Source organism: Plodia interpunctella, chromosome 13, assembly GCF_027563975.2.
Source record: "Plodia interpunctella isolate USDA-ARS_2022_Savannah chromosome 13, ilPloInte3.2, whole genome shotgun sequence".
Lineage (NCBI taxonomy): Eukaryota > Metazoa > Arthropoda > Insecta > Lepidoptera > Pyralidae > Plodia > Plodia interpunctella.
In genome coordinates this window covers 7,459,090-7,474,632 of record NC_071306.1, presented here as the reverse complement: position 1 = coordinate 7,474,632, position 15,543 = coordinate 7,459,090, and the positions used below count along the sequence as shown (strand labels likewise).

Sequence of the window (15,543 nt, the reverse complement as noted above, 5' to 3'; positions counted from 1 at the left end):
TGGTTTTGGCTATAGCTCTGGAAATATTTTGAATTTAGTATTTTTTTCACTAAATCGGTCCTTTCTTTACATTATAAAACCAAATTCTCTGCCGCGTCTGTCTATCTGTCTGTCGAGAAACCGAGGTTTTTACCAATAGATGTGATTCCTGAGGAAGGTTTAGGTGTATAATTATCGTGTTTTTACCCGAGCGAAGCCGGGACGGGCCGTTAGTATTCTTTAGCTACCTATTTAGATCCGGTTTCCTATTACCGTCGATTCCATCTAGTTACTTTGTAGATACATAATCATTGATGTAACGTCTGTTTATATTTTTACATTAGTTTTAGACATCCAATTTTGCTAAAATTGCCGGAAACCTTTTAGGATGTTAATCTGTCTACTACCAAGGTTCTGGACGTCAATGTCTCTAACATTTTATATCTCGTGTTCGAGACATTATTATTATACTGAGGTTAATTCTTCATATTTCTTGGACTGTCCTTCCTTTAGATAATCATGATACCTACTCATTCCAAACTTTGGTCAAACATAATCACAGGTTGATTGTTTTACGGTAATGAGGATGATGGTAACCTTTAATAACTTATTCGTTTTCTTGTTACCTCGTATGCCTTGACCAATGATAGAGGTAAAACTTGATTGGCCACTCTGTCATAAATTAGGTATTTATTTCGGTCTTTAGGTCTTTACTATAATTAGGTTCTAAGAAAGAAGTACATTGCATTTATCATTTGTTTTGGGATGGGAAGGTATTTGGTCTAGATAACGGACATATTACCTATTTATTATCTTACCAAGTGTTAAGTATGTATACCTAAGCGAATTGACCTCCAGTCTTCCGTTCGCGTGAAATTGCAGGATGCTCACTGTATACACGTGCTTGAGACGAGTCTGTAGTTACGTTAACAAATTATGGAAAGATCAGAAATTATGTTTCTTAAACTTTTACGTCTGCTATATTGTGCAAATACTCTATTCTGCGACTGCAACTATGGCGATGTAAAGTCGTTGAAACGACAACTACGACAGTAAGTCCTGTGGTTTACCTACCTAGGTAACTATTGTAGGTATGATTTGAAAAATCAGTCACAATTCGTACAAAAGACAAAGTATGTCTTCTTGTTTCTTTGTACTTTGTGGCAGGAGTGTATTCAATTGGTGATATTGTACGGATTGTACCTACTTAGTATGTATCTATTGGCAATGTTGTTCGAGGACTGACTTTAGTTTCTGAACATTACAATATTTTAGCTGTACAGAATCTATGATGCAATGTTTACTGTCAAATAAAATGTAGAATAAAACGCAAAAATCTTTCAACAACAAGCTGGTCAGCACGCCCGTGGCACAGAGTAACTCGACCAGAGATCCAGAGTCCAGACTGTGGACCCGATACTTTCGGCGAGATAGGTAAGTAGTTTAAATAAACTGGTATCGCAGTAATATGTGGTTGTGGGTATACTACTCTTAATATGTTTTTAATCTTGCACTTTACTAATTAATAAAGACGATCGATAATCATGCGACATTGAATCAGAAAAAACTGGTTTCAAATGCATACCTAGTAGGTACCTAACAAAAATAAACTATAAAAATAGATAACAGACATGAAATCCATAATTATGGCTTCTAATAATAAACCTTAATGTTCGCTATTGTGTTACGTTTAGGAAAAACAATGAGAACCTCAAGACAAGCTAAGCAGACAGAGTCTATACGTACTTTTTATTATACTGTGACCATACTACTTACAATGTATATTGTTACCTCTTCACACTTTTTTCACTCTACCAGTGTTACCAGTTTGCTTACAGCAGTAATCCAACTGCTGCTGCTATGGAATACGGAGAAGGAGCAGACTAACATGAAATGTTTCCGTTGAGAATTCAGGCGAGCATAGCCCCAGGCTTTTGCCTGTTGCTAATGTTTCATATAGAACTTAGTCATGATTTCTTTCATTTTGTGTGGATGCCGGGTGTAGGTTAACTAATAGGTAGTTATATATCATATGGGAAGTACCTACCAAGTGCACATTAGGCAAATTTTCCTAGACTTATTAGTTTTAAGAGAGACCGTAGATACTTTGGTTAATCCCACTTAGTTTACCATGGTAAGTAGCTTGGCCATCAGCAAGGTTAGGGTCGCCGAGAGCCGGCTGTAGTAGACTAGTTCAGCTAATCTCTGTTCAGTGTAATTTGCGCCGCTGCGTCGCACCTGCGCGCGCATTGCTTTGAAACGCGCGCGTCTTTTATTTTTTCATGTTATTATTTTAATTATGAGTACTTAAATATATTGTTTATAACAAAGGTGATATTATGGTTTATTTTTTATTTGTCAGATTTCTGTGCTAGGTATTAAGTAATAAAAATAATAATTTCAGGTACCTAATATATAAATAACAATATAAAAACAATAAAAATATAACAAAATTTATAAAGTTGGTAACTACGTAGGGTACACGCTACGTAGGGTACGGGTTAAACAGTTAGTTTCTCACGTTTTATGGATACTAAACGCAATGGATTTTCATGGTTCGTGAAATATTTTGCTCGTATGTTTGTAAATAAGTGTACGTAAGTAGGTATTATATCATGATTATGAATGAGCCAAAGCCACAAAGCTATCGATTTTTAAGATATTTGGTAGACAATGCGTGGGTGGATCCTAGCCAAATATAATACACTAGAATAAGTATAGGTACTCTGCGCTGTCTTGACTACTATTACTAAGTATTACTTTAAACATATGAAAATAGTTCCGCCGTACACTATTTTATGTAAGTACTAATGTTTTATTTGTACTTTTATCGGTTTTCTTACGTAGGTACGATCTCGTATGAACAGAATTCTTACGTGACAGGAGAACACGACAATAGCTGTGTAGTAATCATACTTATATATGTGTAACAATGTATTTTTTTTTACAAGTACAACTTATAGAATCAACAAAAATAAATTGTTCAACACTTGTTTGAAATTTCGGCAATCACTTGGGTTTTAAGTATTTATTTCTCAAATAGAATATACAATATTCACTTACTGATAAACTATGTCTAATATACATGTTAATCGACGAGCATAACACTTAATATTCACTTATAACTAACATGCAAAGCAATATGTACAAATATTACATTGGCCGTATCTGTTCAAAGATACTTCTTCTAATGTAGAGTAGGTACCTAAATAGTAGGTAACTTTTTAATAAATATAGTGACGTATTGAATTTTTTTTTGAATAAAGTATCTAAGTAGGTACCTATAATTTGAAAAAGATAATTAACTTTTTAATACAGCATTTTTATTTACTAGCTTATATACTTGGCTTCGTCTCTGTGTAGGTATTTCGTTCCTTAGTGCTCATTTACGAAACTTGCAATTTTCCGAGATTTTCATGGATTTTATTTGTTAAGATGATAATATAAATTAGATGAGTTGTGAATCAATCCGCTTGTGCTACGCTCAATCGGTTATGTCAAGGCTCGCCTCATCTTCCGTCTTCCCAAACTTCTTAGGTACATTCAATTGCTACAAATATTTTATATTCTATTTTTATATTTGTGATTCTGTCGTATCGTACCCCACCCATATATAGGGACATATATATTTAATATATTTTCTGAAAATTTTCATACAATTGATCTATTTGACGGAAGTTTTTTTATTGATATTTTCTGCGAAAGTAGAAAGTGTCTAAAAATGGCAAAAAAAGGAGAAAATCGACGCAGTTTCGATTGAGTCCCTGGTAGGCAGACACTGTGACAGTACGCCTGTCTTAGACAGGCTCAGTTAGTATTGTACTACATTTTTTTTATTATTAAAATGTTGTCAATAAACTATGTATTCATGTATGTAAGCGAGAAAGCGACATCGCTTTCTCGTTTACCTTTTTCTCGCCTGTGTGTTTTTAACTACATAGCCTCCAAGTCTTAAACCAAGGACCGATTTTGCAACAGCTTTCGTTATCAGTTCTATATTTTTTCTTGAGATTGTAAAGTTAAGTATATATACTTAGGGTTTCCTAAAGAGACTATTATACGATAATCACACGACGACCGTTGGATTTAACGCAAGCACAATCTTATTTACTAATCATAAACCAGATTAATTAAAGTAAGTAACAATGACCATCGAAACTCAGCCTTTTGCTGTAGCATTGCATTTGTTATCTTACCTAGTTTACCGAATCTTTAATAATGACCAATAGCGTACTGAATTGTCAGTTCGCGGGGTTCATCATTATATGAAATCCTCTTTTCAAAGATCTGTTTTATGATGTTGAACAATTTTCCTCAGAAATTGTAACTTTTCCTCTATCATTTGAACATTGATTTGAAGAAAACTGAAAACATAATGGAAGTATCTACTGAAGTATTTAAAAGAAATATTTTTTTTAAAGTTTAAGTTTAAATTAACGTTTTCATATTTATTCTATTCCCTATTCTGAATTATTCTAAGTGATGATATTATTAACGTCCACAAAAAATATAATTACTTAAGTGCACAATTAATAAAAAAGAAAAGGTCAAGGCAGTCGCTATTTTATTAGATTTATCTGAAGATAGACATCTGTATAAAAGGTTTACAAGGTTTAGCGTCTAACACGTGACAGAGGATATTTTGCCATTTTTTTGTTACTCCATAATACTTACTTATTATTAATTAATACTTATTTAAATTGTAAATGTAATGATGTCTGCACTATGCTACATTTATGCTGCGCCACGCATGAAGTTCTCTGAGGAATTTTGGGTTAGAAAGTACTCTATCTATTATTCCAGGTTTCGTTTTACTCGGAGACCAAATTTCATGGAAATTCGTCCAGTTTCGAGAAAGCGTAACATAAATACGCATTACGCTATATCCAAATAAGCTAATAATAATCTCATAAACTTTTCCTTTTATACCACTAGAAGGTTAATATTACGAGGAATCTGGAATATGTCGAATACAGAACAAGTGATTTTAAATAGTTTAGATGGGCCTTAGTTTATTTTTTGGCCCCAGGGCCTTTACATACCTAGCTACGCGACAGTATGAATATATAACTAAGATATGAATTGTACTTATCTTAAGCCATGTCTGCGGTTATTGGATCATAAATAGATTTAGACCCGCTAAACAGTTTTCAGATAACTTTCTTACCAAGTAATCTGTAAGAAGATATATTCTACTAACAATATAAATGCGAAAATTTGTGAGGATGTATGTGTGCATATTTGTTACTCTTTCACGCAAAATCTACTCGACGGATTGTTATAAAAATTGGTACATGGGTAGAATATAACCTGGAATAACACATAGTGATCCCGTGGGAAATGCGGGTTGAAAAGTACCCTATTACTTTTCAACCCGCATTTCCCACGGGAGCGAAGCCCCGGGTCGCAGCTAATATTACAAATGCGAAACTTTGTGTTCTTGAAATTACAATGCGATTTTATCCTACAATTTTGTCAAAACTGATTCTCTCTTGTATGTATTACGAGTTCACGAGCCTCATGGCTGAGGTTCGTGATAATTATGTGGAATTCGAACACATATTTACTACGACTTTCTTAGCAATTTTAATGCCATTGCTTCCTCCATTTCACTAACTGATAGTCCATCAACTAAAAGTGCAGGACTCCTTACGACGCTTTCCTTCACGGAAGCACGTGGTGGTCTAACTATTACATGTGTCAGACTCATGTGGCACGAATAGGATGAACCTGGGTCCATTCGACCACAGGCGCCAATGGGCCACTGAGCCACTGCCACCGCAACCGCATTAAAATATTCACCATGATTATAAAATAAGTATTAATATTTTAAAATAGAACAAAAACAAATATGTCAATGTTCCATAGACACACAATAACACATTGATCATATTGAAAAATGGATTTACAACATTGTTATGTTTCCGTATAGATATATTTAATTTTGTGTAAGGTTGTGTGTCTTATTTAAGGCACTACCAAGATCAACATGTGTAACTTATACTAAGTACAAGTACTTTATTGTGCTAAGGAAAACCTCAGTCAGGTCATTTATAAATATAGCCGGGAAGTGCTAAGCGATTAAGTTTTATTTTACTAGCTTTTATGTAAGTTCGTTTAGTGTGGGTTAACGTTAATAAATTTATATAATGATTATATAAAACTACGTTTTGTTTTAAAAAGGTAGATGAAAAATTTTTATTTTTAAGCCTTATTTTATAAGAAACACTCTAAAGGAAACACCATTGAAAAAATTGCCAGTGATAATGAAAATACTTTCAAAAATATAACAAAAATAAAATCACACATTTTTGGACTTGTCTAAACGCTCTAGTCTTACGTGACGTCACGATTGAGTAACTCTTAGCGTAAAAGCTATGTTTGTTCGACGGCTACCTTAAAATCAGGTTTATGCTGATGACTTGTTATAAAAGTTGTTTCAAAATTTTAGTTTATTTTTATAATTTTATTATTTTTTTAATGGACTCCCAACCAACTTTACATGTTAGTACCTATAATGATCCATTGTTACAGTCTATGAATTATCACAATGTTTCTTTAATAAATCTAAGTATTTTATCTGGAAATACATAAATTTCTGACCTTATCATCTATATAATCGTGCATCCACTCTACACAACCTCAATTCACTCGATTTTAAAGAGATGACACATAAATTAAATGGTTACTGATTTTACATAAAAAGTCATGCTTATTAGTGGTCGACGTGGACAAAGGTGTTATTAAAACAATTGTTTGAATATTTATGAAGCTACTTCGGATGCTTTGAAAAATAAATGTCATTGTTTACAGTTAAGAGCGAAATATTAGCATAGAAGAATATTTTTCATTCATATTGTTAGAGACTGTGGTACCCTACCTATGTATATGTTACTGTAAAAGCCCGTATACAGGTAAATCTTAGGTTTTTTCAGAAAATCTTAGGATTTACCGGCATGGGTTGGTAAATGTAAGGATTTATAAATAATTGATTTTTTCGGGCCTTTGGCATTAGAATTTAGTATATGCTAGGTTTGCTACTACGGACGGACAGATGAGACGCCTACCGATTTACTTACTGGCATAGATGTATTAAATGACTGCTGGTAGGGTTATAAATCTTTGGCTAAGTGTTAAACTTCTTCAAAATTCGTTCAGTAGATATGATATCACATGAAAAAGCAATAATAATCTCTCTCTATCTCTTTCATCTGAACGTTTTCCCGGTTTTTTCCAGCGTCGAAGCCCAGGGTTCGCTTTCCTACTTTTTCGATTCCACTTCGCACGGTCGTCGGCATTCATTGTCGCGCATATCATTCTTGACGACACCAAGGATGATATGAGTGCCAAGATGATAAATAATGTAGGTACAATATACATTGTGCTTTTACTACTAACTTATATTTATTGGAAAAGTAATAATTTATGCATAATGTGAGGAAAAAACCAGAGGATTGGGAAAAAATGCTACAGTGATTTTGTTACGTCTCTTCCTCTCGATATTATTTACATCCTATTTGTATAGAAAACCTTCTCAACCATCAACTGTGGGATTGTTTAGAAACCCAAGTTTACAAAGGTCAGGCTTTATGCGGATCTCTTGTTATCGCCATAATATCTATCTTCAATCTTAGGATTAATTTATTTTTAAACAAACAATTAGTTCAAAAAAACACGGAAACATGATAGCATCTACATTTAAGTTCACATTGAAATCCTTTCATTATCTTTAAACTCATCAACATAATTCATTTATGAATAGGAATGATGAATGATTCTTAACATTTTTTGGCATTTGACCTTACTATACAATATAAGTAGTATTAATATTAGTATACAAAAAGAAGTCATAATATAGAGCGCCTTTTAAATGTTAAGATAGAAGATTTTTTTATATTGTTTGCTCATTCAATTACCTTGTATTTTTTATTGGAGCAATTAAAACAATTTGTCGTTATTTAAACAAAGACAGTTTTGAACTTCAAAACCTAGATTAGCAGTTTCAAAGACTTTCTTATTAAAGATCTCTGAGCGTTTGCTTCGGTTATAGATTATCTGCTATTTTGTGAATCTACTCGTAAGTCTTTTGAGAATCTCATATTATGAGAATAAAGGTTGCCGGTCGTTTTCCCAGGTGTTAAGTGTCGAAGCCTAGGGTCTAATTTCTTAGTTTTTCTTCTTACTCAGCATCCATAGCTCATCAGACAATTATATTGTAAGATTTTTGTTTTATAGCCACCATTACGAGCATCACAGCTGAAATTTAATCCTACTATAAAAGATCAACATAATCTTATCTAAGCTTGTACAAAATTGTACTGATATCTGCCTATTTCAAAAACCTTATTGAAAATATTTACACAAGTGTATTCATAAAACAAAAAGTGTCTGTCTGAGACTTGATACTGAGATTTTCAGTCAATATTTTTCAGGTGCGATTTGAAAAATAAATTAAAATGAATTTCTACTTGACTCTTCTTTTATCGTGAGACGGATAAACACTGTCCCTGTTACTCATAAAAAAGACAAAAGTAGGTTTATGTATGTTTTGTTACTATTGCAATATATACAATTTAACGAAACAAATAAACTGTAGCTTAAAATATAACAGAATAACAGGAAGCCAAAGCAGGAAGTAAACATTTTTTCTTTCTTTTCCAGGACTAGAAAAAACACCCGCCTAGGAACTATACTAAAAGAAACTGATTGATTTAACATACAATTGAGAGATCATACAAGAAATGGGTCAGTTGGAGAAAATGGAGGAAAAGCCGTCGCCGCAAACCTTCGGTCCCGGAGAGACATGGCGGATCCTGAAAAATGTTGTGGTTATCAGCTTAGCCTTCATGGCGCAGTTCACAGCTTACAGTGTAAGTGTGCTGATCTCTCAAGTTGTCGGCAGGCAGGCGGCCGGTCATAAATATACAGCCCATTCTATAAAATTAGGATCCCGGGCTTCTGGCGTATTCAAACATGAGGGATGAGCATTTCGTTCTCAGATCTCACAATTTATTTTTCTCTAACTGCTGTGCATTAAATTTCAAAATTATTCCTTGTTCAAATGCTCATGAATGATCCAAAAAACATTTTTTCATACCGCCACCGAAATCCTTTTCGTGAATTGTGACTACATGTTTAATGGATCTAATAAATCCTTTACTTAGCATATGGTATGTACGTGTTATTTTTTAGTTTTAGCTCAAAATTAAAAGATTTCGACAGAAATATGATGATACCTACCTTTAGTGCGTTGTCTTTAGCGTCTTCCTAACTATTTTTGTATAAACACCTTTTCAGGGAGCTGCTAACCTTCAGAGCTCGATCAACGCTGAAGCAGGCCTGGGTACAGCCTCCTTGGCTGCAGTCTATGTCGGACTTGTCTTCTCCAATATATTTCTACCATCAGCCGTTATTAAGTAAGAGTTTAATTTATTAATAAATAAAATGCATAGACGGAAATAGTAGTATAAAATACGAATGCGTTAAGTTATAAATATTCAGTCCAGGTTGAACTCAGAATACAGAAAAAATACAATCATTTGGCTTTGATTTTGATTATACAACCGGCTACCTGCCTGACTTCAACCCTCCTTGGGAATGCTATTGTTGCCTATCAGTGCGTCCTTTGATCGCCTCGTACGACATTCACAGGAGGATATGGAATTGTCTTATTCTAGGGCGGAACCACACGCCTAATAACTCTAAGTATACCATTAAATACATAATTTTTGAAATTCTATGCAATAAAATTTAAAAATAAATCTTTTTCAGATGGCTAGGCACGAAATGGGCGATATCCCTCTCGTTCGTGACGTATATGCCGTACATCGCTGCTCAGTTGTACCCCCGCTTCTACACGCTCATACCGGCCGGCCTTATCGTCGGCCTGGGCGGAGGGCCACTATGGTGCGCCAAGTGCACTTACATCACTGTAGTTAGTACATACGTATTATATATACAAAAGTAGTTCACTTGCCTTCATTTCTTTCTCTCTCGCCTGAGCTTTTTCCCGGTGGCTTCCGCAGCCATTGAGCGTTGGAGCCCATTGTTCCTTTATCTACTTTTACATGAATTGTTTTCAAAATAGTTTTGTTAATGAATTACTTATTTAAATGGATTTGTTATACATGTCATACATGCTTTTTATTTTTGAATATAATAACGCGATGAATAAATTCTGGAATTGAACCCGCGCCCTTGTCTATCCGGGACAGTGCTTTTGACCACTGAGCTATCGAGACCATGCCAGTTCGGCTGAATTAATTCATTTCTTTGAGGTGTATATATTGACCTAATTTTTTCCACCTTCTAGGTGTCAGAAGCTCACAGCAGTATTTCGAAGATCAACGCCGAGGCGCTTCTTGTAAGGTTTCTTGGACTGTTCTTCATGATTTTCCAAATGAACCAAATTTGGGGGAACCTCATCTCATCACTCGGTAAGTTGGAAATTTTGAAACAGAAATGGTTGTTTGTTATGTATTGCTACGATAAAATTGTGGTTTATCTTTCCTTATTGCAGTGAAATTTAGCAATCACTCTGTATTCTGGTTTTAATAACCCTGAATCAATGATCCTGAAAAAAATAGTGTTGTGGGGTGGGTACGATCGTGTATTCTATATAACTAAATAAAGAAAAATGATAATCATTAGATAATTTCGCACAATACATAAAAAATGCCTGCATTTTTTGCGCACTTTTCTTCTTTCTCTCAATCAATAGACCTTTCCCATATCATCGAATCATAATGATTTCAATGTGTTGTTCTCAGTGTTGTCCTCCGGCAACAACACGGCAGCTGTGACAGCTGTCAACGTCAGCCTGATACCAGACGTGTGCGGCGCTCACTTCCTACCCAGCGCCGACGCAGCACAGGCCTTGCAACCACAACCGCCTGAGAAGATCCAGATGATCGCTGGTTCGTTACATTGTTAAGAAGTCAACTGAGTAATGACAGCTGTCAACGTTAGCCTGATCCCAGACGTATGCGGCTCCCACTTCCTACTCAGCGCCGACGCAGCACGGGTCTTGCAACCACAACTCCCTTAGAAGATCCAATGATCGCTCGTTTGTTGTTATATTAATGAAACGTAAGCAGAGCAATGACAGCTGTCAACCTGATTCCAGTGCTGATGCAGTGCAAGGCTTGCGGCAACAACCATTGAGAAGATCCAGATGATCGGTGGTTTGTTGTTATATTGTTAAGGCGTAAGCAGAGCAGTGACAGCTATCAATGATGTAGCAGTGTAGCGCGTAAAGTCAATTATCTAGTCAGTGGTATTTTCTAGTTTGTATTATTAATTCCAAGAAATTGATGCACATGTGATGGTGGCGCTAGTGTATGAATTGACCCATAGATAAAATTAATATTTTATCTATGAATTGATCCATTTGCTATTGTTTTGTTTCCAGGTATTTACCTGGCTTGTATGGCTGGTGCTGCTCTCATAGTCGCAGTTGGTGTTGACTCAATGAAGAGGTACAAATTCTTAATACCATAATATTTAATTCTTAAAAACAGAAAATCTTACAATTTCAGACATTTGGCTGGGATTTTACATCCGTCTCCCTGTCTGACGTCGTTAGCTCTCAAAAAGTTTAGGATTATCATCCATACTATTAACTACCAAGGCTATGCACCTATCCCTTAATCGCCTTGTAGGATCTAAGGGAGGATATGGAGTTGCCCTATTTTAGGTTCCATACGTCACATTGACATTACGAAATACTTAGATATGGTAGTGTTCGCTCTAATATATATATGACTGATGTGAAGGCTCAATGTAAATGAGGGTGGTAAAGTGGTGGATTAATTTATATTTCAGGTACGAAGCTCACAGGAAGCCGACAGAGGGCGCCTCTTCAGGGGTGGGTCTGCTGGCGATGACGGTGAAGCTGCTGGTGGAGCCCAACCAGCTCCTGCTCATCACCATCAACATTTTCGTCGGCCTCGAGCAGGCTTTTTTCGGCGCCGACTTCACTGCTGTGAGTCACTAGTTTGTGTCACACTAGTCGAGACTAGTCTTACGATGCTTTAGTTATTTTATGAGTGCTATAAAAATCCATGAAAACAGTAATTTATTAAAATTGTGAATGTAATGGAAATTAGTACCTATTCAGCAAAACTGATTATTTTGAACTTTGCCATGGATTTAAAATTGTATTTCTGAAATAGAACCGCAAAATAGATATTGTTCTGAGAATGTATTCAACAAGTATCTATGACGGTGTGTTTTAGTAAAATACTTGTTTTTGTTATTTCACGTGCATATAATTTCATTATCGTAACTACGAGCATTATATATGTACACGAATGTAAAAATGTGAATTACTAAATTCATAATTAATTCTCATTTTGCTTTTTCATTTCTCGATTATGAAAATGTGAAAATACATCATTGCAGATGAATCTAAACAGGCGTTAGCTTCAGTGTTGAATCTTAGAAATTGTCTTTTTCTATACAGTTACAACATTAAACATTATTTTATTTGCAGGCCTTCGTATCCTGTGCAGTGGGGACAGGCACCGTGGGATATGTCATGCTGGTGTTTGGCATCGCTGACGCTATAGGGTGCGTCGTCACTGGGTACATAGCAAAGGTATACATTTCTAATACTTAGGTATGTACTTTTTAAATGATTACTGACTGGGATATAGACTTTCCCTAGATCAGGATACCAGTCTCTCGCAATTTTTTTATACAAAGATATGTATTGTATTGTGCTATAAGTGCCTGCAGATTTTATTTTTGGGGCAGAGGCGCACGGGGATTGTAGAGAGAGCACAGGAAAAGGCTGAGGGAGGCAACAGGTGACCCTCGTTCGGGTTGCTTTCTGCCCCGAATTTCCATTGCAATTCAGAGTGGGAATGCTGCCTGTGTGATGTGCACCTTGCCTAGGAAGCCTACTTTAGGTATTTTTAATTTATAAGTATTAATAAGTTATTTTTAAGTTAGATAGCTTAGCAAGTTATATTTTTTAGCTTTAATATAATTTTGTGTTTTTAGGTAAGGTATTTATTTATTTTGTCTATCCTTTCCAGGTGACAGGTCGCATCCCCCTGATGTGTCTCGCCACGATAGTCCATGGTGGTCTACTAATAGCCATGATGGCGTGGAGACCTCAAGCCGGGGAGACTCACATCATGTACATCATGGCTGTGCTGTGGGGACTGTGTGACTCCGTGTGGCTCGTGCAGGTCAACGGTTGGTAACTCTTTAACATCTTTTGAAGCGGTGGTAGACTAGCGGTTAAGACGCTCGCCTGGGAACCGAAAGGTACCCTTATTCGTATCGTATTGGTGCTGCATGATTTTCGTACCAATACTCATGTATTTTCATTGGCCACCACTTGTTTCCGCCGGTGAAGGAAAACGTCATAAGAATACCTGCACACTGGTTGACTATCTCGTTTACTAGTGTACTACACACACGAAAAAGAAGAAGACACCTCTCCCTCTCACCCTGTTTAGACCAGAAATCACCAGGCGGCCACTGTTTACAACCAGAAATGGAATCCCTGTTTGGTTAAGACCTCTCAATTTATTTGTGAATTAATTTCCTTTTCCAGCTTACTACGGTATCCTGTTCCCGGGAAGAGAAGAAGCCGCTTACGCCAACTTCAGACTGTGGGAATCCATGGGCTATATAATAGCCTACATCATATCTCCATACTTCAGGACCAGTGACAAAATATACCTCATTCTCGCGACATTAATCGTTGGCGTCATTGCCTACTTCATAGTGGAGTATAGAGATAGGAAAACTAAGAAGTTCGAAATTAATGTTAAAGACACTAATGGTGAAAAGGGACATGACAACTTTGCGTTCCATAAAACGGAATGATAAAAACGTAAATATTGGTTTATGTAATAAGTAATCTGCGATCTGATATTGGTTAGGACAACCCTACATCGCATCATATGAATGAATTTACTTGTATATTTTTGTAAATTGGCACTTACCTTGTTACTCTCTTGAATAGTGAAAATAAACTTGTATATTTTATTTCATAGTCCTAAATTTTACGGGAACTTAAATATTGTTGCTTCATAATGTTAATCTGGTTCCAAGTGTACGTTGTTTCTTAATAAACGTCTTACTTATATTAAGTAAGAAAACAGTTTATCGAGCTTTATTTAATTTTAAAAGTATATAAATATAAACAAGCAATAATTTTAGTAGCAGCGAAATTTTTATTTTAAATAGAACCTAACCTTTTCGGGGAAATGGGTGAAATTAACTGATCACCCGTCTGGCGCTTGCGCTTACGTCCCCAACCAGATAATAAAGTATAATAAATAGGAAATGGCAAGTATACTGTTAATAATTATAAAACTAGCTAGAGACCGAGGCTTCGTCCGCATCTAAAGCTAGAACAGTACTTTTTTCCTGAATGAAAGATTGATTAAGCAGATATAGTGTAACGCGTGTATACGAACGAAGATTCAAAAAAACTTATCTAAAGTTTTCTGGGTACCTATGTATGTTATAGGTAGATTCCATATATATTCCTATATTCCTAAGTGCCCTGGCCCTGACAAATGTGCGAGGTAACCTCTGGGTAAGCACCATCATAAACAAAGATATTGATTCCGAATTTTGGTATCACTGAAAATCAGCGCTGAGTGGTACCCTTTTGTAGCATATTTAATGTACCTTTGTAATATTAACATTTTGTTCATTTCCTGTGATGTATATTAGTATGTTATGAATTAATTTATTTCTATTTTCTATTTCAGTGGTGTTTATTAAGTTTTTGTAAAATTTGTGGCCATTAGTGCACATTTTTTGCACCAAAATACAAATTAAAAAATTTAAAATTAATGAATTCAAAAACATGGTTATAAAACACGGACAGTATCTATAAACTCTTCAGACGCTCTTCCGAACACGGCCTAAGGTCCAGTTCAAGCGAGTGTTTATCCAACGCGCGTAATAAGCAGCGATGGCACATATTGAATATTTAGTGTATCTGTGATTCGCAAAACACTTACTTGCCCGTTTATGTGAACTTTTTATTTCTCGCGCGAACGAGGCCTAAGCGTCAGTAGTTGCGCGGTCGCGGGACCTCTATCCATTTGTTGTCTATTGTTCATTGATCGCGCTTGAAGGGTCAATTCATAAAATATCTAGGTCTGTGTTATAACATGTTATTATTCAATTAACCTGCCTAATATGTCAGGTCGTGGTTCCGGCGCGTGCGCACATCCAAAATGACATGCATACGTAATCAGATCACCGCATTTTCATAAGTAGGTATTACAGGTTGGGTTTTAATCCAAAATTAGGATGCTTAGCTTTTAACGTACAAAGAACACTGCGTTTTTAGTTAACAATATAAGGTAAATTAATTCTTTCTATTCCCATACACAAAAATATATAACATGCTGGCATGTGTTATTAGACCATTCCATTTATCCCGTGGATGTCGTACGAGGCGATTAAGGTACACATATCCTTGAATTTCAAAAGTGGGTTAAAGTCAGGCTACTGTAAGATCAGAAATTTCTTCAAAATGTGACGTTTATACTTGGAATAAAAGGCTCACCGTACCACCACGGGTAT

General features: G+C 35.6%; 1 protein-coding gene across 2 annotated transcripts; it reads left to right on the top strand.

Moving 5' to 3' along the window:
- Positions 1–1,224: 1,224 nt before the first annotated feature.
- LOC128675065 (UNC93-like protein) lies at positions 1,225–14,101 on the top strand. Of its 2 annotated transcripts, none has more exons than XM_053754174.2 (11): positions 1,225–1,413; positions 8,641–8,849; positions 9,277–9,395; positions 9,751–9,913; positions 10,292–10,415; positions 10,749–10,895; positions 11,390–11,456; positions 11,803–11,962; positions 12,473–12,577; positions 13,020–13,182; positions 13,547–14,101. In XM_053754174.2, the coding sequence occupies exons 2-11, from the start codon at positions 8,721–8,723 to the stop codon at positions 13,819–13,821; spliced, it is 1,452 nt and encodes a 483-aa protein (XP_053610149.1). In that variant the 5' UTR covers positions 1,225–1,413; positions 8,641–8,720; the 3' UTR covers positions 13,822–14,101. The 2 variants fall into 2 exon arrangements, with proteins under 2 accessions (XP_053610149.1, XP_053610150.1); XM_053754175.1 differs by lacking the exon at positions 1,225–1,413 and adding an exon at positions 2,190–2,310.
- Positions 14,102–15,543: the final 1,442 nt, after the last annotated feature.